The sequence below is a fragment of the Podarcis raffonei genome, chromosome 7 (genome assembly GCF_027172205.1).
Source record: "Podarcis raffonei isolate rPodRaf1 chromosome 7, rPodRaf1.pri, whole genome shotgun sequence".
NCBI classification, from domain to species: domain Eukaryota; kingdom Metazoa; phylum Chordata; class Lepidosauria; order Squamata; family Lacertidae; genus Podarcis; species Podarcis raffonei.
In genome coordinates this window covers 38,232,933-38,258,940 of record NC_070608.1, presented here as the reverse complement: position 1 = coordinate 38,258,940, position 26,008 = coordinate 38,232,933, and the positions used below count along the sequence as shown (strand labels likewise).

Below are 26,008 nucleotides of genomic sequence, written 5' to 3'. Positions count from 1 at the left end.
GGAACAGATTCCATTCAACTTCCAAGATATGACTGTAAATTTAAATCATGAAGGCACCCTCAGTCGAACCACTGGCACCTCTTAGACAATGCAATTGGCCAAGCTGAAGATTGCCATGATGTGCTCCTTACCAGAGCTATCATGAGTGCCGATGACTGCTGGACAGATAACTGATTAATACGGTCCGCAATGGCTATCAAGATTATACCTCAACACAGGCTTTAAGGAAGGAAACCAAGGCGCAAAATAAACACTGAAGCCCTTCAAGATCCCATTAAGTGGGATTGCTTCCAAAGTACTCTTTTTTAAAAAAATCATTTAATCATTTTTTCTTTTTCTTTTTTTAAAATAATTTTTAGTGAATGATTTTATGTTTCAAAAAACAATACAGCCATACTACCACAAAATATAATTAAGAAATAAAAATTACATATATCGATATTTAGTTTGTTATTTGTTATTTACCATCTTATTTCCTCCCAAACATTGCATACAACAACACATATGTGCAGACACCTACACCCGCACAGAAAATGATAAGAATGAAGGTAAATATTTTTTCCCCTTTTATCTTCCAAAATCTTTTTTTCAACTTTGACTTCCTGTCAAGTCCCTTTGCATATGTTTTATCTTGCATTTGAATGTACACAAAACAACAAACCTTTCTATATAATTTTTCTAATACATTCTGATAACATAATAAATCCTTAATTGTAGTCCACTTCCTTTTATTTCCTTTATCACTCGAATTATAGCAATAGCATTCAAGGAGTCAATACTATTATTGTATTTTTGAACATATTTTTTATAAACATCCCATTTTTTCACTAATTTTTGCTTTGAGTTTCTTCTGAGTTTACTAGTCAGTTGAGCCGTCTCCACCAATTCCTGTAATTTGATTTGCCAATCTGTTATTTTTGGAGCCTCGTGATCTTTCCATCCCTTGGCTACAAGTATACAAGCCGCTGCGGTTGCATAAAAAAATACCTCTCTTAGATTTTTGGGGATCTCTTTATCTAAAATACTTAATAGAAATGCCTCCGGTTTTTGGGTAAAAGTTATCCCCATCATCTTTTTTAATTCATCATATATTTTCCCCAAAAAAATCTTAATCTTTCCACACGTCCACCACATGTGGATCATGTCACCGTTATTTCCTCCACATCTCCAACAAGCATTCGCCAAATTATTATACATTCTTGATAATCTGGAAGGAGTGAGGTACCACCTATGAGCCATTTTCATCATATTCTCTCTTATATTATAGCTGGCTGTGAATTTCAAATTTACCTACCATAAGTTTTCCCAATCTTTTAGCATAATTGGACGGCCCACATCTTGGGCCCACTTTATCATTGAAGCCTTAACCTCCTCATCCATTACTTCGTAGTCTAAAAGAAGTCTATACATTTTTGCAATTATTTTAGTTTTACTATTCAGTAATTCTCTTTCAAATCTTGAAGGCTCCTTTTCAAAACCTATCCGCTTATCCTGTCTGAACATTTCATTCACCTGGAAGTAATCTAGCCAACTAGAAAAGTGATCTTTTATTTTCTCATAACTTATCAATATTAGTTGACCCTCCTCCTCCCTTAATATTGTGTTATACGTTATCCCATTCTCTTTGATGATGTTGGGTTTTTTTAACAGCGATTGCTTCTAATGGAGAGTTCTATCTTGGGGTTTTCAGTTCCAAATATCTTTTGTATTTTCCCCACACCTTATATATAGCATTTCTTATTATATGATTTGAAAAACTCCGATGCGCCTTTATTTCCCCACAATTAAGATAGCCATGCCATCCAAAACGTGTGTCATGACCTTCTAGATCTAAAGTATCCCAATTTTTTAATAAACACCAATCTTGCAACCAGAGAAGACATGAGGCTTCGTAATATAGCTTCAAATCTGGTAACCCGAAGCCACCTCTTTCTACAGTATCTATTAATATCTCGTGCTTTATTCTTGGTCTTTTACCCTTCCACAAAAGTTTAGAGATTTCTTTTTGCCAGTTGTCAATACTGCTGGTCTTTCCTATAATTGGAATCGTTTGGAATAAAAAGAGTAGCTTCGGTAAGACTATCATTTTAATTACCGAAATATGGCCCAGGAATGATAAGTTTAGGCTTGCCCATGTCTTCAACTGTCTTTTGATATTTTTCCAACAATTAATATAATTATCTTCATACAAGTTAATATTCTTTGGTGTTATCCATAAACCTAAATACTTGATTTTGGGGTAGATTTTAATTTGTATTATTTTTTCTAATTCTGCTTTTTCATCTGGCGACAAATTTTTAACTAATAGTTTTGTCTTGTTTAAATTCAGTTTAAACCCCGCAACTTTACCGTAGGCATATATTATTTCCAATGCCTTTGTTAAACTCTGTTTTGGTTGCTCCGTAGTTATAATTAGATCGTCAGCAAATGCCCTCATTTTGTAACTTCTATTTCCCAGCATAATCCCTTTTATTTCTTTTTCCTCCCTAATTCGTTTACATAAAACTTCCAATGTTAGTATGAAAATTAAGGGGGATAGTGGGCAACCTTGTCTGACACCTTTACTGATTTCACACTCCTGTGATAAATTGCCATTTATTATAATTTTAGCTTTTGTTTTGAATATATTGCTTCAATCCCTTTTATATACTGTATACCAAAATCCATATGGTGTAATAAACCTTTCATAAATTTCCAGGAGACCCTGTCGAAAGCTTTTTCAGCATCTATGGCCATTAAGACCGCCTTCTTTTCTATTCTTAAGTCTAAATACTCTAATAAGTTTATAATGTTTCTAGTGTTGCTATAAATGTGCCTCCCAGGCAAAAAGCCAGCTTGGTCATTGTGTATAATCATCTGAAAGATTGCTTTTTATCTTTCGGCTAAAATATTTGCATATAATTTATAATCGCTATTTAGGAGTGTGATAGGCCTATAGTTGTTAATAAGTAGATTGTCCATTCCCTGTTTTGGAATTAATGCAATAAGGCTATCTTTCCATGAGTCCAGCATGGTTCCATCTTTTAAAATGTTGTTCATGATACTTCTTAATGGGTCAGACAGTATGTCCTCAAATTTTTTATAATATATTGCCGGTAGGCCATCAGGCCCTGGTGACTTTCCTATCTTTGCTTCCTTAATTGCTCTTTGAATTTCGTACAATGTAATAGGAGCATTCAACAGGTCTTTTTGTTCTTTAGTAAGTTTCGGAAGACCATTCTGTTCTAAATATTCTTTAACTTCTTCTGATGTTTCATTTCCTTCCTTATAGAGTTCTCTAAAGAATTCGACAAATTGTTTCTCTATTTCTTTAGGGTTGTTTATTATTTTGCCTTCGCACTTAACTCTATTTATAAGCCTTTCTGCCTCTCTCTTCTTTAATTGCCATGCTAATAACCTTCCTGGTTTATTAGCATGTCCAAAAGTTTTTTGTTTCAAAAATCTTAGTTTCCATTCCATTTCTGCATTTATTAGCATTAAATATTGAGATTGTAGGATCTTAATATTTCTTTTTAATTCTACACTATTTGGTTTTTTGTATAATTCCAGCTCACTTTTTCTAATCTCCTCTAAGATTTCTTGTTGTTTTTTTTCCCCTTTTGTTTTCTTTGAATTACGTTTTGTTGAATAAAGAAACCTCTTAAGACAGCTTTACTAGCATCCCAGACTATCTTTAAATCGGTGCCCTTATTTAAATTCAGTTCAAAAAATTCCTTTTTTTCTACTATTTTTCTACTATATTTTTCTACTTTTTTTCTACTATTATTTCATCTCCTAACTCTTCACTCCGTTTTTGTCTATCATATTCTAAATCATATTTCTTTCTGTTGAGTAGGGTTTTATCTAGTGCAAGTGTAGAGTTCTTTGTTTTTGTGGCAGAAATTAAATCTTGTAGCAGCAAGGGTGTTTCCAATGCTGCTATAGCGTCAGGGCCAAACTGCCTTTCCAACATATGTTTCAATTGGATGTATTGTTGTTGTGTTTCACTGGTTAATCCATACCTTACTTGCAAAGTCTTATGTTCCACAAATTTGTAATTTTCATCAAGTAATTGATTCAATGCTAAAATACCTTTTTCATCCAATTTTGCCAAATTATTACTTGATTTCCAAGTAATCAAGCATAATAGGATGTTTCATAAAATTGGAGCCGAGTTTAGTCCACCCTACAAGAGGTCAAAAGAAACTATATTCGAAAGTAGCCCAATTGGGATTCCTGCTAGCTTTCCAATCACTAGTCTTACTCAGCAGGTAGGCCTGGTGATATAGTTCCAGATGTGGGAGACCAAAGCCACCTTCCTTAGTTGGAAGTTGCATTTTATGTAGTGATATTTTTGGTGGCTTTGTACCCCATAGGCACAATCTAAATAGTTGATTTATTTCTGGGGAGTAAAATTTGGAAATATGTATTGGTAATCCTCTAAGAATATATAAAAGCTTTGGAACAATGTTCATTTTGAGGACATTAACCTTTCCCCAAAGAGAATAATTTGAAACTCCGCACCAGAGTAGAAATTATATATCTAACAGATGGAAAGCTCTTTAATCTGAGTAGGCTCAGTGTCTGTAAGTGTAAGCCTGGTTGCTCCAGCAATTCTGGGCGGCTGAGAACATAATAGAAACACAGCAACACATCATCGATTAAAAGCTGCCTGATACAGGGTTGCATTCAGATGTCTTCAGAAAGTTGTGTAGTTGTTTATCTTTTTGACATCAGATGAGAGGGTGTTCCACAAGGCGTGAGCCACTACCGACTTCGAAGGCAGCCTGCCTGGTTCCCTGTAACATCACTTCTTGCAGTGAGGGAACCGCCAGAAGGCCCTCAGAACTGGACCTTAGTTCCCGGGCTGAATGATAAGGGTGGAGACACTCCTCATGTATACAGTGGCAGGGCCATTTAGGGCTTTAAAGGTCAACACCAACACTTTGAATTGTGCTCAGAATGTACAGGGAGCCAATATAGATCTTCCAGGCTGGGTGTTATATGGTGCCAGCAGCTGCTCCTTATCACCAGTCTAGCTACCAGAATCAACACAGAATTAACCTGTGCATCCATGGACAGATGCAAGTTCAAAATGACCCCAAGGTTGTGCACCCGATCCTGATTATTCAATACCTTCTGAATAATCCTATTATACAATACATGGCAGCACGGCTTAGGTTTGCAAAGTTGCATCTGAAAAAACCACAAGACTTCTGGAACAATGTCCTTTGGACAGACGAGACCAAAGTGGCGATGTCTGGCCTTAATGCACAGCACCACCTTTGACGAAAACCAAACAGCATATCAGCACAAGCAGCTTGGGGTGATGATTTGGGCTTGTTTCGTAGGCACAGGAGCTGGGAACTTTGTAGTCATTGAGTCAACCATGAACTCCTCTGTATACCAAAGTATTCTAGAGTCAAATGTGAGGCAATTTGCTGACAGGACAAGGATCCCAAGCATACCAGGAAATCTATCACAGAATGGCTGGAAAAGAACAGAATCAATGACCTAGTCAAAGTCCAGACCTCAACCCAATTGAAATGCTGCACAAGACCTTGAGATAGATGTGCATAAACAGATGCCAGCTGTTAAGTTGTGGGCGAACATATCAGACGACACAGCGATTCTTCCAAAGCAGCTCTTTATTTGTAAGCTGGAAAAGAACTGAATTGAGGAGCTCAGTCAGCCTGCTTATATAGAGCTCCAGAACAATGTAACTGTTGCAACTTTCTAAAACTATCCAATCACTGAACATCACTTTCGATCCTTCGTTTGCATACAAACTATCCAGTCACTGAACGTCACTTTCAATCCTTCATTTGCATAACTATCTACAGTATCCCCCTGCTGACCCAGGGTGAGAACTTCATTACATAACACCCCTCCCCACCGAGATAAGGCGTTAGTTACAATCGTAATGGTTTCCTTATATACAGCACTACACGTAATGGTTCAATTAGACACAAAAGCATATCGGTTACATTTCACATCCTTAGACCAACAGTGATACATGTCCAACAACATAGTCCTTTAAATAGGTTGGGTGCTTGGAAACTCTGCCAGACCACCGGGGACTGGTAGCCAAGTCCAGGGGGCCACACAATTCTTGCTGAGGCTGTGGTGCAACCCTAGGTGGCGTTGAAACCAAGTCCCCTGGATCCGCTGCTGTGGGTGGAACCTCCGCAAGTGGAGTTGGTGGAATGTCAGGCACGGCAGTGGTCTGAATCTGTGGTATGTCTGGCAGACCCTCTGAAGCAGCTTGGTTCGGCTCCAAGCCGGCAGATTGCGAGAGAAGTGTAGGTGCAGCCTCAACATCTGTAAGTGTCTGTTCTGGAGTCACGAGCACAGTTGGGGGCACCACGGTAGTGTCCAAGTCCCCAACCCTGCGCCTAAGCTGGTCTATGTGCCGGCGCCACAAGCGTCCATCTTCGACTGCCACCTGGGACGAGCGAGTTCCAGTGACTCCCACTACTGTGGCTGGCACCCAAGGAATGTCCCCCACCATGTTCCGGGCAAAGACCTGGTTTCCGGGAACAAAAGACCATGGCGCGTTGGCACAGCCTGGGGGTTCGGCCACGGCAAAGTCTGGGTGCAGCCGGTCGAGCGGGGACCTGAGGCGGCAGCCCATAAGCAGTTCAGCAGGACTTCGCCCTGTGGCCTCATGAGGGGTGATGTGTTGTACGAACAAGTATTCGGCGACCCGCTCGTGCCAGTCTGCCCGGCCCAGGCGCGCCAGTGCCTCTTTTGCCGAGCGCACCATTTTCTCTGCTTGCCCGTTGCTGGATGGATGAAATGGTGCCGTTAGAGCATGGCAGATGCCCAGTCCCAAAAGATACCGCTCAAAAGTGCCTGACGTGAACTGTGGTCCGTTGTCGGAGACAAGGACATCAGGACACCCATGCGCCGCAAAGAGGCCTCGCAGCACCCGGATGACGGCCTCGGTAGTGGTGGAGGGCATCAGGGCAACCTCCAGCCATTTGGAATAGGCATCCACCACTACCATAAAGGTCCAGCCGTGAAAGGGGCCGGCCAGATCGATGTGCACCCTCAGCCAGGGTGTCTTGGGCATCTCCCAGGTGTGTCCCTTAGCTGCCGGTGGTGCAGGTCTCTATTCTTGGCACGCTTGACAGGCGGAAACCGAGGCAGTGATGGCATCGTCCATGTTAGGCCACCAGACGTAACACCGAGCCAACACCTTCATTTTGACGATTCCCGGGTGGCCAACGTGTAGAGCCTCCAGGACACATTGACGGAGTGTTTGGGGAATCACGACGCTGCGATAATACCGCAGAACAATTACTCCAATTCTCAATCTCCCATCACTGGCAAGGAATCTCTCTCTCTCTCTCTGCTCAATTTAACAATAAGTTTGAGAATTCACTTTCCCAAAGGGAGAGAAGCAACACATGGCTCTTAAAAATAAAAAATAAAAATATTTATGATTTCCAGGTTTATACACTTCAATAATTTTACAGTCATTCTGGATTCTGGTAGTAGACCCCCTTCTCTGCTTCCAGGTGTCCTGCCATGGCCCCCACTGAGGGAGGGAACGCCCTGCTGCCACAGCAACCACCCCCTCCTCCAGTACCGGGTGTCACCTGCGGCCACCGCTCTGGGCCCCAGAGCAACGCCAAGCAGCTCGGCCCCAGAAGTGACTGCCACGGCATCCCCTCACAGGGCGCTGGACGGCGCGGGGAGGATGCTGGAGCCGCTGATAAAGTAAGAGTTCTTCAGTGAGGAGAATGCACCCAATTGGCAGGGGCTGCTTGTGCCAGTCCTGAAGAAGGGGACGTAGGGGCGGTGGGTGTATGGGGGGGGGAGGGATCCAGAAATGCTGGCCTGGGGTCAGGAGGAGAGAAGCCGACTGGCTCCTCAGAGAGAGAACTTTTGCCTTCCTTTCCTCCTCCCCCCCCCCACTTGAACTCTCTCTTCACGCACCTCTCGTGCTGCTCCCACCAATGCCAATGGGTAGATCACTGCCAGTTTTTTATTGTTGGTAGTAGATTGCAGCCTGGTCTATTGCTTTCATTTCATGGATCAATGGCCTCGTTAGCTAGTAAGATTCGTGTTAAATTGCTATTTTAGGGGTTGTTTTTAATTGTCTGGAACGGATTAATCCATTTTGCATTACCTTTTCTGGGAAACCACGCCTTGGTTTTGGAACGCTTTGGTTTTGGAACAGACTTCCGAAACGGATTAAGTTTGAGAACCAAGGTACCACTGTATGTTTATTTGGTTTTAATTACATAATTATTAAATTTTCCTATTACAGAACTATGGTTTGTTTTATATGGACTAGTTAGCTTTGTCATCCTTATCAAATTGTTCTGAAAGAGCTCTTAATATATTTCCTGGCATTTTTTGGTGTCTATCCCGAAGGTTTTCAAGTGCAGTCTTGGTCTGTTGAAAGAACAAAAACAAAGGAATACATTATGTTATAGCTAAAGGAATAGCAAAAAAGCTAAAGGAGGCAGAGCCAGTAGCATTAAAAATCCCAGACAGATGCACCAATGACCATGCCATAAGTAGCTACAGGGTTTCATCATTGGGAACCAAACTTGGCTTTAGTAGTATATTTTTGATTTATGCTTCAACTCTTAAAGCAACATCAGCATACCCTCCAAAGTTTCTCAGATGAAAATAAGCATGTAAATAATAATAACAATAATAATTTTATACTTTATACTTTATTCTAAGGGTTGTATAGTGGCTTAACTCCTTTGCTCAGGAGTCACATACCTCAATACCCTCCAACATTTCTCAAATGAAAATAGGAACATCCTAAGGAAAAGCGGGACATTCCAGGATCAAATCAGAAATCCTACCAGGATGGCGTCTGTAAATCCGAGACTGTCCCTGGAGAACAGGAATACTTGGAGGGTTTTTAGCAGTATTCTGGGAGAAATTGAGAATATAAGAAGAATCCTGTTCATGAGGCCAAAGGCCTCTATAGCCCACCGTCCTGTTTCTGGCAATGTCCATCTAAAGGAGTACTTAAATCATACCAACTTCTATGAAAAAATGGAAAGGTTTTGCTCAAGTGGCTATAAATACCAAAGTGTGCATACACAATTAAGTACTGTCCATACACAATTGTACATGTGGACACTTCCAAAAGCATATATTTTATTGAACAAAATATGACACTATATGACACTATGAAACAGAGAGAAGACATGGGTTGATTTCCACTAAAATATTTTAATCAATAATCATTTAATATAACTAAGATCCCCATTGTAATATGAAGTATTAGCATATGATATTCAGTGGAAAAACAAAATTCAAAATTCAAGCCTGTTCCTAAACAATACAATTGGCACCCTATCTCTCTCATATTCCCTTTCAATCTTCTTCCACTTATTTTGCTTTCTTGTTTCTTTAAAGATGTAAGGAAATATTTATGTAAGGGGAAACAATGCACCTCTCAGCAAGGGTCAAATCACAGAACAATCACTCCAATCCTCAATCTCCCATCACTGGCAAGGAATCTCTTCCTTTCAACTCACTTTCACAATAAGTTTGAGAATTCACTATCTAAAGGGAGGGAGGTAATCTGTAGGGCCTGGGTCAGCTCAGACTTCATGGCCTCTGTGGCAACCATGAAGCTCTCTCAGTAAATTAAAGGCCCAACAGAAGTGACAGAACATACCCTAGTTCAGGTCTTTCCAGGGGAGGGGGAAGACAGAAATTCATAAGTAGGGAGGTTTGTGCTGAGCCCATTGTCTGAGATGGATAATTCGATGGTGAAATTTGAAGTGATGATGCAGTGCCCCTCTATAAGGCTGGGGGATCCATAAGGCGGTCAGTTCCCAGAGACTTATGGCATCTGGTGGATTCCTGAATACTCTCAGGAATTTTCAAGTTGGCATGCTCACCACCTCTGTCGAAATCTTGCTATAGAATCGTGAAATAAGGTAGGCACTTGGCAGCTTGGCTCTTAAGTGTCATCCTCAACACTCTCAAGTCCCTTCCTCAACACTGAAGCAAACAGGGCTCCCTCATATTCTCAGGAGTGTCAGGCGATGAAGTAGAACAGTGCCTGGAAGGGACTCAGCAGCTTGCAAGGCAACATTTCTCTCTGGAAGGCCTGTGGTTTTTAATCTGCTTTTTAGTAGGTTTTAAGCGGTTTTAATGAGTTTTAATTGGTTTTAACTCTTCTTCAAGTGATTCATGAAGTAACTAGGGAAGATCAGAAACCTGTGGTTTTTTGTTTTTCGGTTCTATTTGCCTTTTACTTCCCATGGATATTTGTTTTTAATGTCTCTGTGATCCTTTGATATCAAAGCATGTCAACCTGGAACGTTTTTGCTCCTGATCAAGCAATGCATACTGCAGGGGCAACTCGTGAAGAAGCTTTTCAACCAGCTGCATGCAGTAAAATCAGCATGGCAGGATTTAATTTCAGTGATCAAACAGATGGTATTGGAGATCTCAGAAAATGCCTGGAGCACAAGTGACTGGCCCAGTTTATTGGAGTAGGTTTGATTACTGAGGGTGATTACTTGAGATTCAGTATTCTAACCCAGTAGCGTTCATGAAATCCTCATTTGCTGTAGAATTAAAGAGTCACATGCCAATGAAAGAGCTTTCACTTATGCACTAGGATTCAATATTGCAACAGAGCATGTTGTTAAGGTTATGTATTACACAATCTACATATTGTACCTGACTGGGCTTACCAGGAATGTAAGTAAAATGTAGGCTTACCAGGAATGTAAGTAAAAACTTTTGTTCATAGAATCCTAAAGTGAAGAGTTCGGAGGGGACGCAGGGGTCATCTAGTTAACCCCTTGCATTGCAGGAATCTCAACAAACGATCCCTGCTTACTTTTGCAAATGTGCTAGTACTTGTGTTATTTGTCAGTTTCTGTGATAGCATCTCTCCCTTTGTGCGTGTTTGTGCATTCATGCATAAAAACCATGTATGATCTTTTTTTAAAAAAAAATTGCATTTTCAAAAACAGGAACAGAGAGCATGTTTAAGAGACATATTGTAATGGCAACCACATGTTTAAGGTCCCATTTGGCCTTTTTATATCTGGGTTTCTAACCTTGCCCTAGTTGCGGGGGGGGGGTTGGTTCGTTCGTTCTCTCTCTCTCTCTCTCTCTCCAGTAAAAAACTGAAGGAGAAAACAGTCTAAAATTGAGAGTATATTGCTATGGGGAAACTCCATTGCTGAATTCACTCACTCATGGAATTAACAACCTGACAAAAAGTCCTTTTTGGAAATAAAAATGGATAACTAGCAGAAAATGCCTTTTACAAATATAAAAGAATTGTCACTGTTTTAATGCAGCTGATTTATAGGGATTACTCTTTCAAGTGTAACATTATTTCATGTTTCAGTTAAACACCCACCATCCCATTACACACTTTGATTCTGACTCTAGCAGTGTAAGTCCACAAAAAGGGGCATTCTGGGAGTCTTGCAGGATAGGGCAAGAAAGGACTTGCACCTCTTCGAAAACTTTTGCATAGACAGGAGGTGCTGAGCTACTGAGCTAGCAATCCTTCCAAAGAAGTCATACACAATCCAGTACAATTCTCTGTATGTTTATTTGGTTTTAATTACATAATTATTAAATTTTCCTATTACAGAACTATGGTTTGTTTTATATGGACTAGTTAGCTTTGTCATCCTTATCAAATCGTTCTGAAAGAGCTCTTAATATATTTCCTGGCATTTTTTGGTGTCTATCCCGAAGATTTTCAAGTGCAGTCTTGGTCTGTTGAAAAAACAAAAACAAAGGAATACATTATGTTATAGCTAAAGGAATAGGAAAAAGCTAAAGGAGTCAGACACAGTAGCATTAAAAATATCCCATTTTTTCCAGCTAAAGAAGCACAATATGTAATTTCTTTCTGGGATCAGAAGTAAGGGCAGATAAGGATTTTTAGCTAATTGTGGTAGGAAACCATCTCTCCAGATCCTAAGGCATATGCAACTGGCTCCCCAGCAAAGGAGAGGGAGGAAATTACTGTCTCCTTGCATATTGAACCTTGATCATGAACCCATAATGCTCACTCAGACCCTGCTCTGCAGTGTTCAGCCAAAATGCATGTACCAGGCCTAAGAGGAACTATGCAAGTCCTACTAGGCATACTGCCTTGGCAAGTCCCTAAAGGGCACCCTTAACACAATAATGTCTCAGTAAAGCTGATCTTTCTCTCCACAACTTTCTCATCTGTACAGATTTAACGCGGTAGGAGCAAACAAACCACACCACTGTCAAATGACGATGACTGCATCCCAACAATGTGAAATAAAAGGAAGGAACCACAGGACAACCAAGCATTCAACCCCCACACACCCGCAAAAATAAATTACTTCTCCGCTCCTTCAAACAAGCAACCAAAAGCCGGAACTAGATGTGGGGAGGGAGAGGGTGAAGCAAGAATGAAAGCAGAAAGTTCTTGGGGGAGACGAGAGCAACCATGAATATTAAGGGTCTGGAAAGGAAACCTTATGAGCCACAGTGAAAGAAGCTGGGTATTTTCAGCCTGAAAAAGAGGGGACTGAGAAGAGTTATGACAGCCATTTCAAATATCTTAAGGGTTGTCACATGGAAGATGGAGTAAGCTTATTTTCTCCTGCTCTGCAGGGTAGGACGCAAACGAATGCCTTATAATCATCATCATCATTTTTTAAATTTATACTCCACCCATCTGACACGGTTTCCATAGCCACTCTTCAAGTTGCAAGTAAGGAAATTCCACCTCAACATCAGGAAGAGCTTTCTGACAGTGCGAGCTGTTTTGACAGTTCAACAGTCTCCCCTGAGAGGTTGTGAAGGTGTTTAATAATAATAACAATAATAATAATTTATTTGTATCCTACCATCCGTGGCCAAAGCTGGGCTCAGAGCGGCTCACATCATATAAGACAATATGCATAAAACCAAGCGATCAATAAATTAAGATACATCCCACAATTAATTCAAACAAATTAAAATTAAAACTGGACAAGTGGAAATCTTCAGGGTAAAATTGAAAGTGGTTACCAACTGTAACCACTGATTTCCACTGATATTATAAGCACCTTTGAGTGGGCTGGGAACCTCCTTCATGCTTTCCCCCCCCCCCAAAGATCTTTATTGAAACTTAACATATACACATAATAACCAAAATTCCCAATGATTCCCTCACATAAAATATAATATCTAAATTACAACAGCTGCATAATTATACAATTAATTATAAAACCCACCACCCACCCTCTACTTCCCTCCACAGCAATTCTACTTCTTTATATTTCTTTCTACTTTTCCCCCCTTGCATTGTATAATAAATTATTTTTGTTAAATTCTGATTTTTCCTTCTTTCTTTATTGGTTTTGTTATTGCTTACATTTTTTATTCTAAGCCTATTAGCATGCCATTTTTAGAACAATATTTTGACATACAATCTTCAAAATACTTCCACTCCATTCTTAACTTTTGATTTGAATGATATCTTATAACTGAAGTTAATTTTGCCAATTCTATATACTCACTTAATTTACAAATCCACTCTTCCTTTGTTGATGTGTCCTGAGATTTCCATTTAGTGGCAGCTGTTGTTGCATTTTTTTTTTTCATATGTGGTATGTCATTGCCTACCACTCCTAACAGATAAGCTTCAGGATTTTTTTATGAAGGGTTTTTTAAGCATTTTCTAAAGTTCCTCATGTATTATTCCCAAAACTTCTTTATTTTCTTGCAACCCCACCACATATGAATTATCGTTCCAGGTTCTTTGTTACATTTCCAACAAAGGTTGGATTTAATTATAAATTTTGGCGAGTTTAACTGGTGTTAAATACCACCTGTAAAACATTTAAACAAAGTTTTCCTTTATCGTATAGCAAGTGGTAAAGCGGATATTCTCACGCCAGAGTTTCTCCCATTGTTCTAAATATATAGTGTGGCCGATATCTTTTCCCCATTTGGCCACTGTTCCTTTTACCTCTTCATCAAATCATAGTCCAATAATAGAGTGTAAATTTTCGATAATAATTTCCTATTGTTTTGTAATATAATGGTGCTAAATAGCAATTGTTCTTTGGCGAAACCTTTTCTTTGATCTCCCTTAAACACACTTTTAAATTGTATATATTGCCAATTATCCATCCCATATTGTTTTAATTCCTCATATGTTTTAAATTTTAACTTTCCTTGGTCTTCCTCCAGTATTTGTCTATATGTTGCCCAGTTCAGATTCATATTCAGTTTTTTAACTGCATGGGCTTCTAATGGAGAGATCCATATAGGAACTTGTGGCTCTAATAGCGGTTTATATTTATTCCAAACTTTCAACAATGAATTTCTGAGTATATGATTTTTGAAGCCATTATGTACCTTAACCTTCTTGTACGCTAGGTAGGCATGCCATCCATACCTATTGTCAAAACCTTCTAGATTTAAAATACTAGTGTTTTCCAATATAATCCATTCTTTTAGCCATGCCAGACATTCTGCTTCATAGTATAATTTTAAATTCGGTAATGCCAGTCCTCCTCTCTCCCTTTTATCTGTTACTAGTTTATACTTTATGCATGGTTTTTTGGTTTGCCATATGAATTTTGTTAGATATTTTCTCCATTCATCAAAACAATTTTCTTTAATTATTATTGGTATTGTTTGGAACAAATATATCATTTTGGGTAAAATATTCTTCTTAATTATAGATATTCTCCCCATTAATGTCAGCTTTAATCTACTCCAGGTTTCTAGATCTCTTCTAATTTCCTTCCAGGCTTTTTCATAATTGTTTCCAAATAGATTAATATTTTTCATCATCAATTCTATACCTAAATGTTTTGCTTTTGTTTTGTAACAATTTCCAAACCTAATTTCTTCTGTAATTCGTTCTTTTCTAATTCCTGTATGTTTTTTACCATAAGTTTTGTTTTTGACATATTTATCTTGAAGCCTGCTACTTTCCTGAACTCACTAATTATTCTCAATGCTTTCATTAAACTGCTTTCTGACTCGGTTGTTAATATAATATTGTCCGCAAAAGCTTTAATTTTGAAAACATCCTTGCCTAATGTAATTCCCTTTATCTCTTTTTCTTATTTTTCATGCTTGTTCTTATACAAGGAGAAAATGAGTCAGACAGAACCCTGACCAAAGGCCTGGCGGAACAGCTCCGTCTTGCAGGCCCTGCAGAAAGATGTCAACTCCCACAGGGCCCTAGTCTCTAGTGAGTGAGCGTTCCACCAGGCCAGAGCCACGGCTGAAAAGGCCCTGGCTCTGGTCGAGGCCAGTCTGATCTCCCTGGGGCCCGGAATCTTTAGGATGTTGTTATTTGCAGACCGCAAGGTCCTCCGTGGGGCATACCAAGAGAGGCGGTCCCATAAGTACAAGGTTAAGCAGAGGCTGGATGGCCATCTGTCATGGATGCTTTAGTTGATATTCCTTCATTGCAGAGGAGTAGACTAGATGACTCTTGGGTCCCTTTCAACTCTAAGATTCTATGATTCTATATCTAAAAATTTGTTGGGGGTTCAAAGTTGGTAGCTCAGAGGGCATTTAATTAGTCTCAACAAGTTAAGCAGAGGAAAAGCTGAGTGATCAATATAATGCACAAAAATATATATAATAAAGCCTAGCTCTGGGTCATACAGAATGAGAAGCCAGTATGCAGAATACAATTTAGAACTGAGAAAGTGAAAAAACAATAGGAAAGATTATTCTGTTTTATATTTCCTGGTACTTACTTTTTCAGCCAGCTCTGTGGCAGTTATATTTGGATCATATGGGATGGGTTCTCCAATATATGTCCTCAATTTCACTGGAAACCCTCCATATACAGGAAGGAGTAAACATCGAGTTTTCTCATATACCCATCTTGCCAACCCTGTGTATGAAAGGGAAAAGATTCTGAAAGAATGTGACCCCATATCAAATGGATGAGACAAAGAAGCTTTGAATTGGCCAACAAACTCGGCAGGATGTTAACCTGGTTAATAAAGAAAAGGCAAAAAGATAAAATTATAGGTAAAATAATAGATCAAGGGGAAGAGATAGTAGACCCAGAAAAAATAAAACAGTGCTTTGTAATTTATTATAAAAAACTGTACAAATCAGAAGATAAAGATGAGAATAAAATAAATGATTATCTATAACAAAACAAATTACTGGTAATATTAGAAGAAGAACATAGATATTTAAATTCAACTATCAAAATAGAAGAAATACTACAAGTAATGAAAAACAAACAAAAGTTGGGGAATCTCCGGGCCCAGATGGAATTTCAATTAGTTACTATTAAAAAAATTAGAAGAGGCCATACTTCCAACCCTGAAAAAGATTATGAGCAATATATTAGAGAATGGGAAGACACTGGAGTCATGGAAAGAAGCCTTAAAAACCTTGATCCCGAAAGAAGGAGCAGATCTGATGAATACCAAAAAATATAGACCAATTTCATTACTAAATTTAGATTACAAATTTTTTACAGGAATACTTGCAAACAGATTAAAAAAGATATTAAATAGACTAATTAACGAAGACTGGGCTGGCTTCCTCCCGGGAAGACAAATATATAACAATACAAGAACAATTATGAGTTTATTAGAATATTTGGGGGTAGGTGGGAATAAAAGATCAGCAATGATGTTAGTGGACGCTGAAAATGCATTTGATCATGCATCATTGGATTTCTTGTTGAACACCATTGATGCAATGAAATTAGGAAATTAAATATATTGCAGAATCAAGGCAATATATAATAACCAGAAAGCAAAATTAATAATAAATAATGAACTAACAAAAACATTTAACATTGAATAAGGGATTAGACAAGGCTGTCCATTCTCACCACTTTTATTTATCACCATATTAGAAACATTAGTAACAGCTATAAGGAAAAACCAAAAATAAAAGGTATTTATTTGGGCAACAGATTTTATAAACTCAAAGCCTTTGCAGATTACATCATCATAACCACCGAGAACCCAATAGAGAACATATTAGAAACACTGACAAAAATGGATGAATTCAGGAAAGTCTCGGCTTTAAACTAAACAAAGACAAAACAAAATTATTCGTGAAAAACATGTGTGAAGAAGAAAAAAGAGGATTGTAAACTAAAACAGGATTCAAAAAAACAAATAAGGTGAAATACCTAGGCATCTGGATCACAACAAAAAATATAAACCTTTTCAATTACAATTATGTAAAAAAATGGAAAGAAATAAAAAAAGATTTGGAGATTTGGGGGAGGTTAAATCTGTCACTGTGGGGCAAGATGTCCATAATTAAAATGACAGTGCTACCAAAGATGTTATTCCAATTCCAAACATTACCAATAATCAGTGGAGTTAAATGTTTTAAAGAGTGGCAAAAAGATCTGGCAAAATTCATTTGGCAGGGTAAAAAACCTGGAGTAAAATTACTAACAGAGATTAGAGACAGAGGTGGATTTGCAGTTCCAGAAGTAAAAGGAGTGATACTAAAGTGGGTGCAAGATCTGGGTTATCCTATAGAATTACAAAAATGGGAAGAGCTATGGAGAAAGAATCTAAGATTCACAGCATGTTACGTAATTAAACAAAAGTTTATGAAAATGCAATTTAGATGGTATTTAGCCCCTTCGAAATTAGCCAAAATGACTAAAAATTATGATAATAAATGTTGGAGATGCAAATTATATGAGGAAACCTTTTTCCATATGTGCCCAGGAATCAAAAAATATGGGACACAACCTATGAGGAATTAACAAAAATATTAAAATTTACATTACAAAAAACCTCGGAAGCATTCTTACTAAGGATCTTAACAAATAACATTCCAAAAGAAAGCAAGAGAATATTCCTCTACACAGTGACTGCATCTAGACTGCTAGTAGCTAAGTATTGGAAGAGTGAATTTATCCCATCAAGAGAGGAATGGCAGTTAAAACTCTGCGAGTACTTGGAACTCACGAAAATGACAGAATCAATAAGAAACAAATCAGCAGACAAAGTCAAAAAAGAATGGGAATGTTTCAACAATTATTTAATGAAACAAGGTTATACTACTAAGACCTGGTTGTGTCTTGAATAACTCCGCAAATAGTGACATACTGTTTCCTCATACCAAGATGAGGATTAATATTAAATACAAGGGGGTAAGTAAGCTAATGCAAATTGAAATCATAATGAGGCAGAAGGAAGCCAACATCAGTAACAAATAAGTAAAGAGATTCAACCCATACTGAAGGTCACTATATATAAGAAATACTATTATAGGGTTGAATTATAGCAAATAGAATTTTTTTAAGAAAGAGGTCTTAAGGCAGTCTAAGTTATTATTTCGATAGAGTTAAACTTTGCTTAATTTTTGTTCGTTTATTTTTCTTTTCTTTTTTATATCCTTTTCTATTCTATGTACGTTGATATGTATGCTTTCCCCTTTTTCCCTTTTCTTTTTTCTTTTTTTCCCCAGGCAGGTTATTAAAGTATTTTAGCCGTGTTGCCGTGTTGATCTGCTGTAGTCGAAACAGCTGTCTGAAGAAGTGTGCATGCACACGAAAGCTCATACCAATAATTAACTTAGTTGGTCTCTAAGGTGCTACTGGAAGGAATTTTTTATTGTATTTGTTAACAATGCATTTATAATTTTGGGGGGGGATTTCTATAAAAATATTCTGAAAGAATGCGACTCCATATCAAATTTGAAATTAGTTGGCATTTTGAGAGTTGGTAGGAAATAGATATTCATTATTTAAAAAAACACCATTGTATATTATTAAAATGTATTTTGCCTGAAATTATATATCTTGATCAACCAAGGAACATAATAAATTTAACTCACTTATCTTTCCAAAGGTCCTGAATGCTTCAGAATCATTTTGTCCAAATATAGGGATGATGGGCTAAAAGAATAAAATAGGAAATAAACAATAACAGAAAGGTGAGACCTGGTTAATTACTTCCCCCCAACCATTCCACCTTAATGTTTGTTAAAGACTAGAAGGAATGATTCACACCTGGCATTATAATGACAAGCCAGACGTGATTGGCTTCAGAATTCCTGACAGATCTATTCAAATATCTCAGATGAAGAAAATTCACAAGCTGTCCCCCAGATTTTAAGGAATTGAAGAGAGTAAGAAGAAAAAAGTTGTTTTTCTTATTAAACATTGATTTCAGTAGCTTTTTTTAAAAGCAGGAGTGGGGAATCCATGGCTCTCCAGATATCATTTCACTCCATCCTCGGCTATGGAGGATGCTAGATCAAGGATGTCAACACAGTATGTCATATCCAGGATAATTGTGAGGACAATGCAAATTGCCCAAAGATCACTCACCACTTTTGCCTCCAAAGCTAGCCGAGCGAAACCTGTGTGGTTACCCCACATTAAGCTGTAGTCAGTACTAAAATTTGCTTCTCTACCTCCACCAGGGGCAATGCCCAGTAAATGGCCTTTCTTCAGAATTTCCACACATTCAGCTTTCTTGAAATCTCTCAATAAGAGCACATCACAAAACATCTTTGGCCCTAGAAGAAAGCCCCAAATAGAAAAATGCATTTTATATAGCTCTCATTTAGGAAATAGTGTGGATACTATACAAGTGTCTTCATTCCAAAGATTACTGATCAACTAGGATTTCATGGAAGGGGGACTTTATGCTAGTTCCCCTTTTGCTCACATGTTCTGGCTCATAGAGTGAGGCTGAGTGCTGAGGTGACCACCTTTTGGAGAAGTGTTCCTCAAGTCAAGTCTCTAGTACAATAGGTTGATATTCAAGTTTGCATCATGATAAAAATACAGCCCAGGCATCACCAAACTCAGCCCTCCAGCAGTTTTGGGACTACAACTCCCAGTGGTCAGTTTTGATGGGCGTTGTAGTCCCAAAACAGCTGGAGGGCTGAGTTTGGGGGTGCCTGATACACCCCATAGTGCCTTGCCGGACAATCTTCAATCTCTATATGCTGCTTGGGTTTTGGATACGGTGGGCATTCACACATAGACAGATACAGAGAGAGAGAGAACAGAGAGGAACCCATGCTGGTGGAAACCTGTCTCCACCAGCAGAAGCCCATCTTTTCACCCAGACAGGAGGTTAGATGCTCCATTAATTTACCCAATGGAATGCCCCTCTCTGTGCTACTGGGCCTGTTTGGGCTCTGACCTCACTTCTTTTGCTTTATTTTTAAAATTGACCTATGTGTGGTGTCATAGTTTCCTGGTGTGGCTGCTGTGTGCATGCAGAGGAAGATGATGTGGGGGGAGTTGCAGTCGAAGTTCCATGAACACTGTGTAGAAAGGATGCCACAAGTGTTTGCTTGCAGTGTCACGTGGGGGCATAAAAACTGTCTGTGAGAGTGCTTGATTGACCATGTGTTTGAGGGATCCATGTTTCCTGGGATCACTGCACATTGCTTAATAGGTTGGAGTTGCTATGAAAACCATGGGCATGTATGTGTGATTCTGCCCTTTTCCTTAGCTGTAGCCCCCACCCCATCCCAGTTGCCACGAAGTGTGTATGAATACAGTGAATTTTTCACAGGAAGCTTGCTAGTGAACATACTCTCAAGTAGTTTCCCATACTTTGCATTGTTCTTCCCAGTAAGACACATCCATCTTTATTAATGACTGATTTTTGAGCCCAACAGGACCAGACTGGATCTGCTCTAACAGCCCATGACCTAACTGACCTACTGCTAGAGCTCTGGGCACTGATCAGTGTAAATGTCTTGTTGTTTCCTGTAACTGTCTTTTCATCTCCTGATTACCCTGAAATTACTTAGGCCTAGAAAAGACAGAGGGTCCTCAACTGAGCCTTCCAGAACAAAGTTGGATCCAGAAGCCCTTCAAACGGCAAACCCGCTCCTTCAAGGGGAGTGCAAACCTATCCAGAACAAGCAACTGACCAATTTGTCGGACATTGCAAGATCCAAGCTCAACTTCTTTTTCCTCATCCATTTCACCACTGCGTCCAGGCAATGGCTCACAGAATGCACAGGCTCTCCTGATTCAGATGTGATGGAGAAAGAGAGCTGAGTGTCATCAGCATACTGATGGTACCTCTCCCCAAAACTTCTATTGCGTACTCCCTGCAGCATCCCATAACATAGTGCTACTCCCTGGAATCGGTCCTAAAGATAGGATTGGAACCATAGTAATACAGTGCCCCCAATTCCCATTCCTTAGAGACAGTCCAGGACAATGCCATAATCAATGGCATCAAATGCCTACAAGAGATCACGAAAAAAGAACAAGGTCACATGCCCCTTGTCCCACTTTCTTCGAATTCTGGCATCAGGAGTTGCTGTGGGAACCAAACTCCAGTTGAATATGATGCTGAGGATGGCAGTGGTTTGGGAGTGATATCCAGGGTCAAATTGCATGCAAAGCATTGTACAGCTGATGTTATGTTCCATGTATTTTCTCCCATGTTGGTAGCTGTAGCCCTGTGGGCTGAGGAGTTTAGGAACAAAATGGTGAGATTCTGTTGTGACAACCTGGCAGTGCTTTGCATTATCAACTTACAGCCCTCCCGTTCGCCTTGGTGCATACATTTGTTTTGCACTGCTTGGACTTCAGCATCCTATTCACAGAATAACTGGATAGCTGATGCTGTCTGTCGGTTCCAGAAGAGGTGGTTCCGCAAGCTGGCACTGGGTGTTGTGCACAACCTGATGAGGATGCCAAGCAAACCTTGGCAATTGATACCTCAACTGGACATTTCTTCTACTCTGGACCCCTGTACCAGGCAGCCATATTTGCCTAATCACCAGGAGTTCAGAGACATCAGGACCACCTCTATGGCCCATCCACTTTAGGACCAAGAGCAGAACAGACCAGATAAATGTAAGCCCATAATACCAGATGCTCTATTGTTGCTGCTGTCCCTGTGTTCTTTCACCTTGGAAGCTCTGCTGTTTCCTGCTGTTTCATTGGTTGCCTTTCGTGGGGCTTTGGGCCTACAAGTTACTTTCTATGTCTAGGGCAGGCCTTGTTGTTCCAGAATGTCCAGTTCGCAGATGGGTTGGTACGCATTCTCCTAAGGCAGTCCAAGATGGGCCAGAAGGCTTTGGCTCCAAGGTCATGAACAAGAGTTGCCATGATGTACCTTTATGCCCTGTGACAGCACTTGCAGCCTATCTGGCCACGCAGCCTGTGTGTGGGTCACCTTTTCCTCTCCCAGGATCAATTTGAAGTTTGGACAGTTCTCTGCCCAATTAGCCATAGCTTGTGATCCAGTTCAGTTTGGTTTGCATTCCTTTCGCATAGGTACAGCCATAGCTGCAGCTCTCATGGGCATTGGATCTGGGACATTGGAAGATGGCAATCTGATGCATTCAAACTTTATATTCACTTTTAAGCAAAGTGCTATATCTAACGTACTCCCCCCCTTTTTTGATGGATCTGGCCAGTTGCCAGGAGCTGTCAGAGTCATACTGAGTGGCCAGTCCATTTCATTCTGGGCTCATCCGTGTGCTACTTCATCCATTGTTTGAACCCAGCTGAGAATCTGCCAGGGCAAATTGTCACTGGGAAATGAAGAGAGGCTTGCTTTCAGAGGATTCCCCCAACTGGATAGAAAGGGGTGCCGAAAGATCACCACTGGGTTGCTTACATTCCCCATGGTCACATCCATCAAGATCTTCCTCTATCAGTACAATGGGGTCCACCCTTCAGAGGAAGCCTGAAATCTTTTCTTTGCTGGCCTGCAATGAGCTCTATTTGAGCTCTCTTTTTTTGTTCTTAGGAGGAGGTGAACTACCTGGCATTGATCTCTTCCAGTGGCTGTTAGTTCAGGCAGGAAACATAATACAAGAGAGAGTGGAGTAAATAATTACGGTGGTATTTAGTGAGGGGCAGTCTTTGATCACCTTACATTGTCTTGTGTTGGGTCATTGGGGATGGCATTTGGGCTTTGTATGCACATTGGGCTGAACACTGACGTGGTTGACATTCACATTGGTTTGTGCTCAACAAGTCATGTGCCCACAATTCTAGGAACAAGGAGGACATATTTCTTCCAGTCCTTTACTCTGAGGGAATGTTGTCTGTAAACATGGCCAAGAAAGTGGAGTAACCTGTTTCCTCCTGCCTAACTGTATATTGATTTGGCTAGCTTAATTTAATTTACAGATCCTTTAGGCTGTTATATAACCTTTTGTCCACAATATTTCATTTCATTTTCACTTCAATACTATGCCCTGAGTCTTCCTTAAGGTGCAGTTTGTGTTGGGAAACACCCTGGGATCTTCGGATGAAGGACAGTATACAAATTTAAGAAAGACAGAAATGAATTGGAAATAATTATTCATCCTACATTCTGTCTTACTTGCAGGGACTTGGTGAGAAAGAACCTCTCCACTAATTTACTGTTTCACCTGTTGCTGCTATTTTATTTACCTGTGGTTTTTTGCCAGATACACTGTTTTGTATTCTACAGCATTGTTTTATATTTAATAGCATTGTTTCATGTCATATTTGGCACATGTTTTATGCAAAAAAGCACAATTTTAATTTAAATAATTTACCTGGAAGATTATACAAGAGGTGATGAACTACTGAATGGCACAGTCTCCCTTTCTCTTCATAAGCTTTGCACACAAAGAAGCAATAGCCGCAAAGCCAAATTGAGTGATGAAAAATAACAATCCCTGGCCCTTTAGGGAGATGTTCCAAGCCAATAACTTCATAACCTGAAAATAATACAAATGGCAACAAATAAATATTATGTTGTTGAAAGGTAAATAAAATATCACAATATTTTATTGGAAGAAAACAGTGTGTTTCGGAAGGGGGAAAATGAAATTAAGATCAGGTACAAAGCTCTGCTATTTATTCCAGCATTCTGGATGCCAGGAGAGTATCCAAGAGGAACAGGACTTTCTCTTTGGTGGTCGCAGAACTAAAGGGGCAGGAGGGGACTCTCTCCTGGAATATTCATTCCTTGCTTCCTTTTGGATACAGATGGAAACATTTTTGCCCAGTCTTTCAGTTATTTTGCTCTTTTAATCTACTTTATGTGTGTTTGACCCTTTGAGATGATTTAACATGATATCAAACTAAATGTTTTGGAGACTTTTATTTATTTATTTGAAGGGCAGTATTACCCTTCTGTACAGAGTGCTACTTTGGGGAAGAGCTATCTTAGGCCAGGAGCACATTTCTTCCCCATCCCTAAGAGCTCCAACCAGACATCTTCAGACCATCTTCTGAATCACTATATACCAAGTAAGAAAGCTGTTTTCCAGACAGATGCACCATTGACCATGTTATAAGTAGCTACAGGGTTTCATCATTGAGGCCCAGGCTTAGTTTTAGTAGTGTATTTCTGATTTATGCTTCAACTCCTAAAGCAACATCAACATACCCTCCAACATTTCTCAAATGAAAATAAGCCCATCAAATAATAATAATAATAATAATAATAATATAACAATAATAATTGTATTCTTTATACGCCACCCATCAGACTGGGTTGCCTCAGCCACTCTGGGTGGCTTACAACATATATAAAAACATTAAATGTTAAAAAACTTTTGTATACTTGGCTGCCTTCGCTCATGTGTCGCCTAACTCCCTATCCTCTGACATTTCTCTGATGAAAATAGAAACATCCTGAGGAAAAGCAGGGCATTCCAGGATCAAATCAGAAACCCTGCCAGGATGGCGTCTGTAAATCCGGGACTCTCCCTAGAGAACAGGAATACTTGGAAAGTTTTTAGCAGTCTTCTGGGAGGATATAAGAAGAATCCTGTTGATGAGGCCAAAGGCCTCTATAGCCCACTGTCCTGTTTCCCACAGTGTCCATCTAAAGTAGTAGCCATCAACACAACTTGTGCTGGCAAATACCATAATTTATGTTTCAGAGCTGCCTTGTGGTTTATCGTACTCAGGAAAATTGCACGCTCAAGGTCTCACTATACAATGTTATATTAATTACATTGGCTGTGTACCCACAACACATTTCTCTTGTGACAATCCATGAAGCTGTTTTTAGAGGGCTTTGCTAATTGTAGCTCTGTGAAGTGTAAGCAACATTCTCCAGGTTTGGGGGGGGGTTAAATATGATTGAAATGTATGGTGTTTATGCAGCCACCAACTCACCCTTTCTTCTGTAATACGTCTTGATTTTGTACGTACCTCATAAAATATTTTGTTTTTCCTTAGGATGGCTTATTACATATATAAATATCCATGCCTTTGTTTTGATCCTTATAAAGCCAACCAAAACTTGTAGCTCTTATGACACTGAGGTGGGTTCAGAGCTACACTCCTGATGCACTGTGGCAACCATTGTTCCAGTGTTTCAAGTCTGAAATTCTGATGCTCAGTCCTATGAAAGTATAGGAGCTGATAAGACTGAATTATTGGTATGAAAGAAACCTTTACTCACCATGCCATATCTTTCCATATATATCGAAACAGCGATACATAATGTGCCTTGCCTTGTCCCAAATTTTGCTATAAAAATCATTTTCTTGCTGGTTATTCATCTTCTTGTAGATATATAACAGAAATGAGACAGCACAGCAAAATATATATAAAAATAACCAGAAAGAATAAAGCAAAATGGGAATGATAAATAACCACAGAGGGTGAGCCACAGAGTTCAGGCATTCTTCCAAATAAGTAACACTAATCCAGTTTTCCAGCATTTGAGTAATCCAGCTCATTGTTTCCTGATCTGAAGCAAGTGTATGCCAAGAGATGAGAAGAGCAGAAGTGTATGCCAATGAAATAAATATATCAAGTGAAATTCGCCTCAGTTATGATGGTATCTTTCCCCCCACTGTTTACCTGTAAAACAGAAAATGCAGTACATCAGTTTGAACTGTCAACCCAGTGCATTCATGATTACATGAAATCTAGTTTTCCCCACTGTAACTAGCCAAGCAATCATCCCCCGCCCCAGCATTCATTGTGGAGATCTACAAAATTAGTAATGTACGATCATCATGTTCTTTGTTGTAAAGCAAGCTGTTTTCATTTCATGGCTGAAGTGTTAAGGAAAGTGGAAAAGGAGTTACTTTTCCATGAGTCAGCAGAAATGGCAGTTGCAGGACTTCGTTAGCCACTAGACTT

At 39.3% G+C, this 26,008-nt stretch overlaps 1 protein-coding gene across 1 annotated transcript; it reads right to left on the bottom strand.

Moving 5' to 3' along the window:
* Positions 1-11,526: 11,526 nt before the first annotated feature.
* On the bottom strand, positions 11,527-25,695 carry LOC128417451 (transmembrane protein 68-like). Its single transcript, XM_053396132.1, has 6 exons — positions 25,320-25,695; positions 23,455-23,619; positions 19,265-19,455; positions 18,769-18,829; positions 15,690-15,829; positions 11,527-11,715 (listed from the first exon to the last, which is right to left on the bottom strand). Exons 1-6 carry the CDS (start codon positions 25,597-25,599, stop codon positions 11,611-11,613), a joined length of 942 nt encoding a protein of 313 aa, XP_053252107.1. The 5' UTR covers positions 25,600-25,695; the 3' UTR covers positions 11,527-11,610.
* Positions 25,696-26,008: the final 313 nt, after the last annotated feature.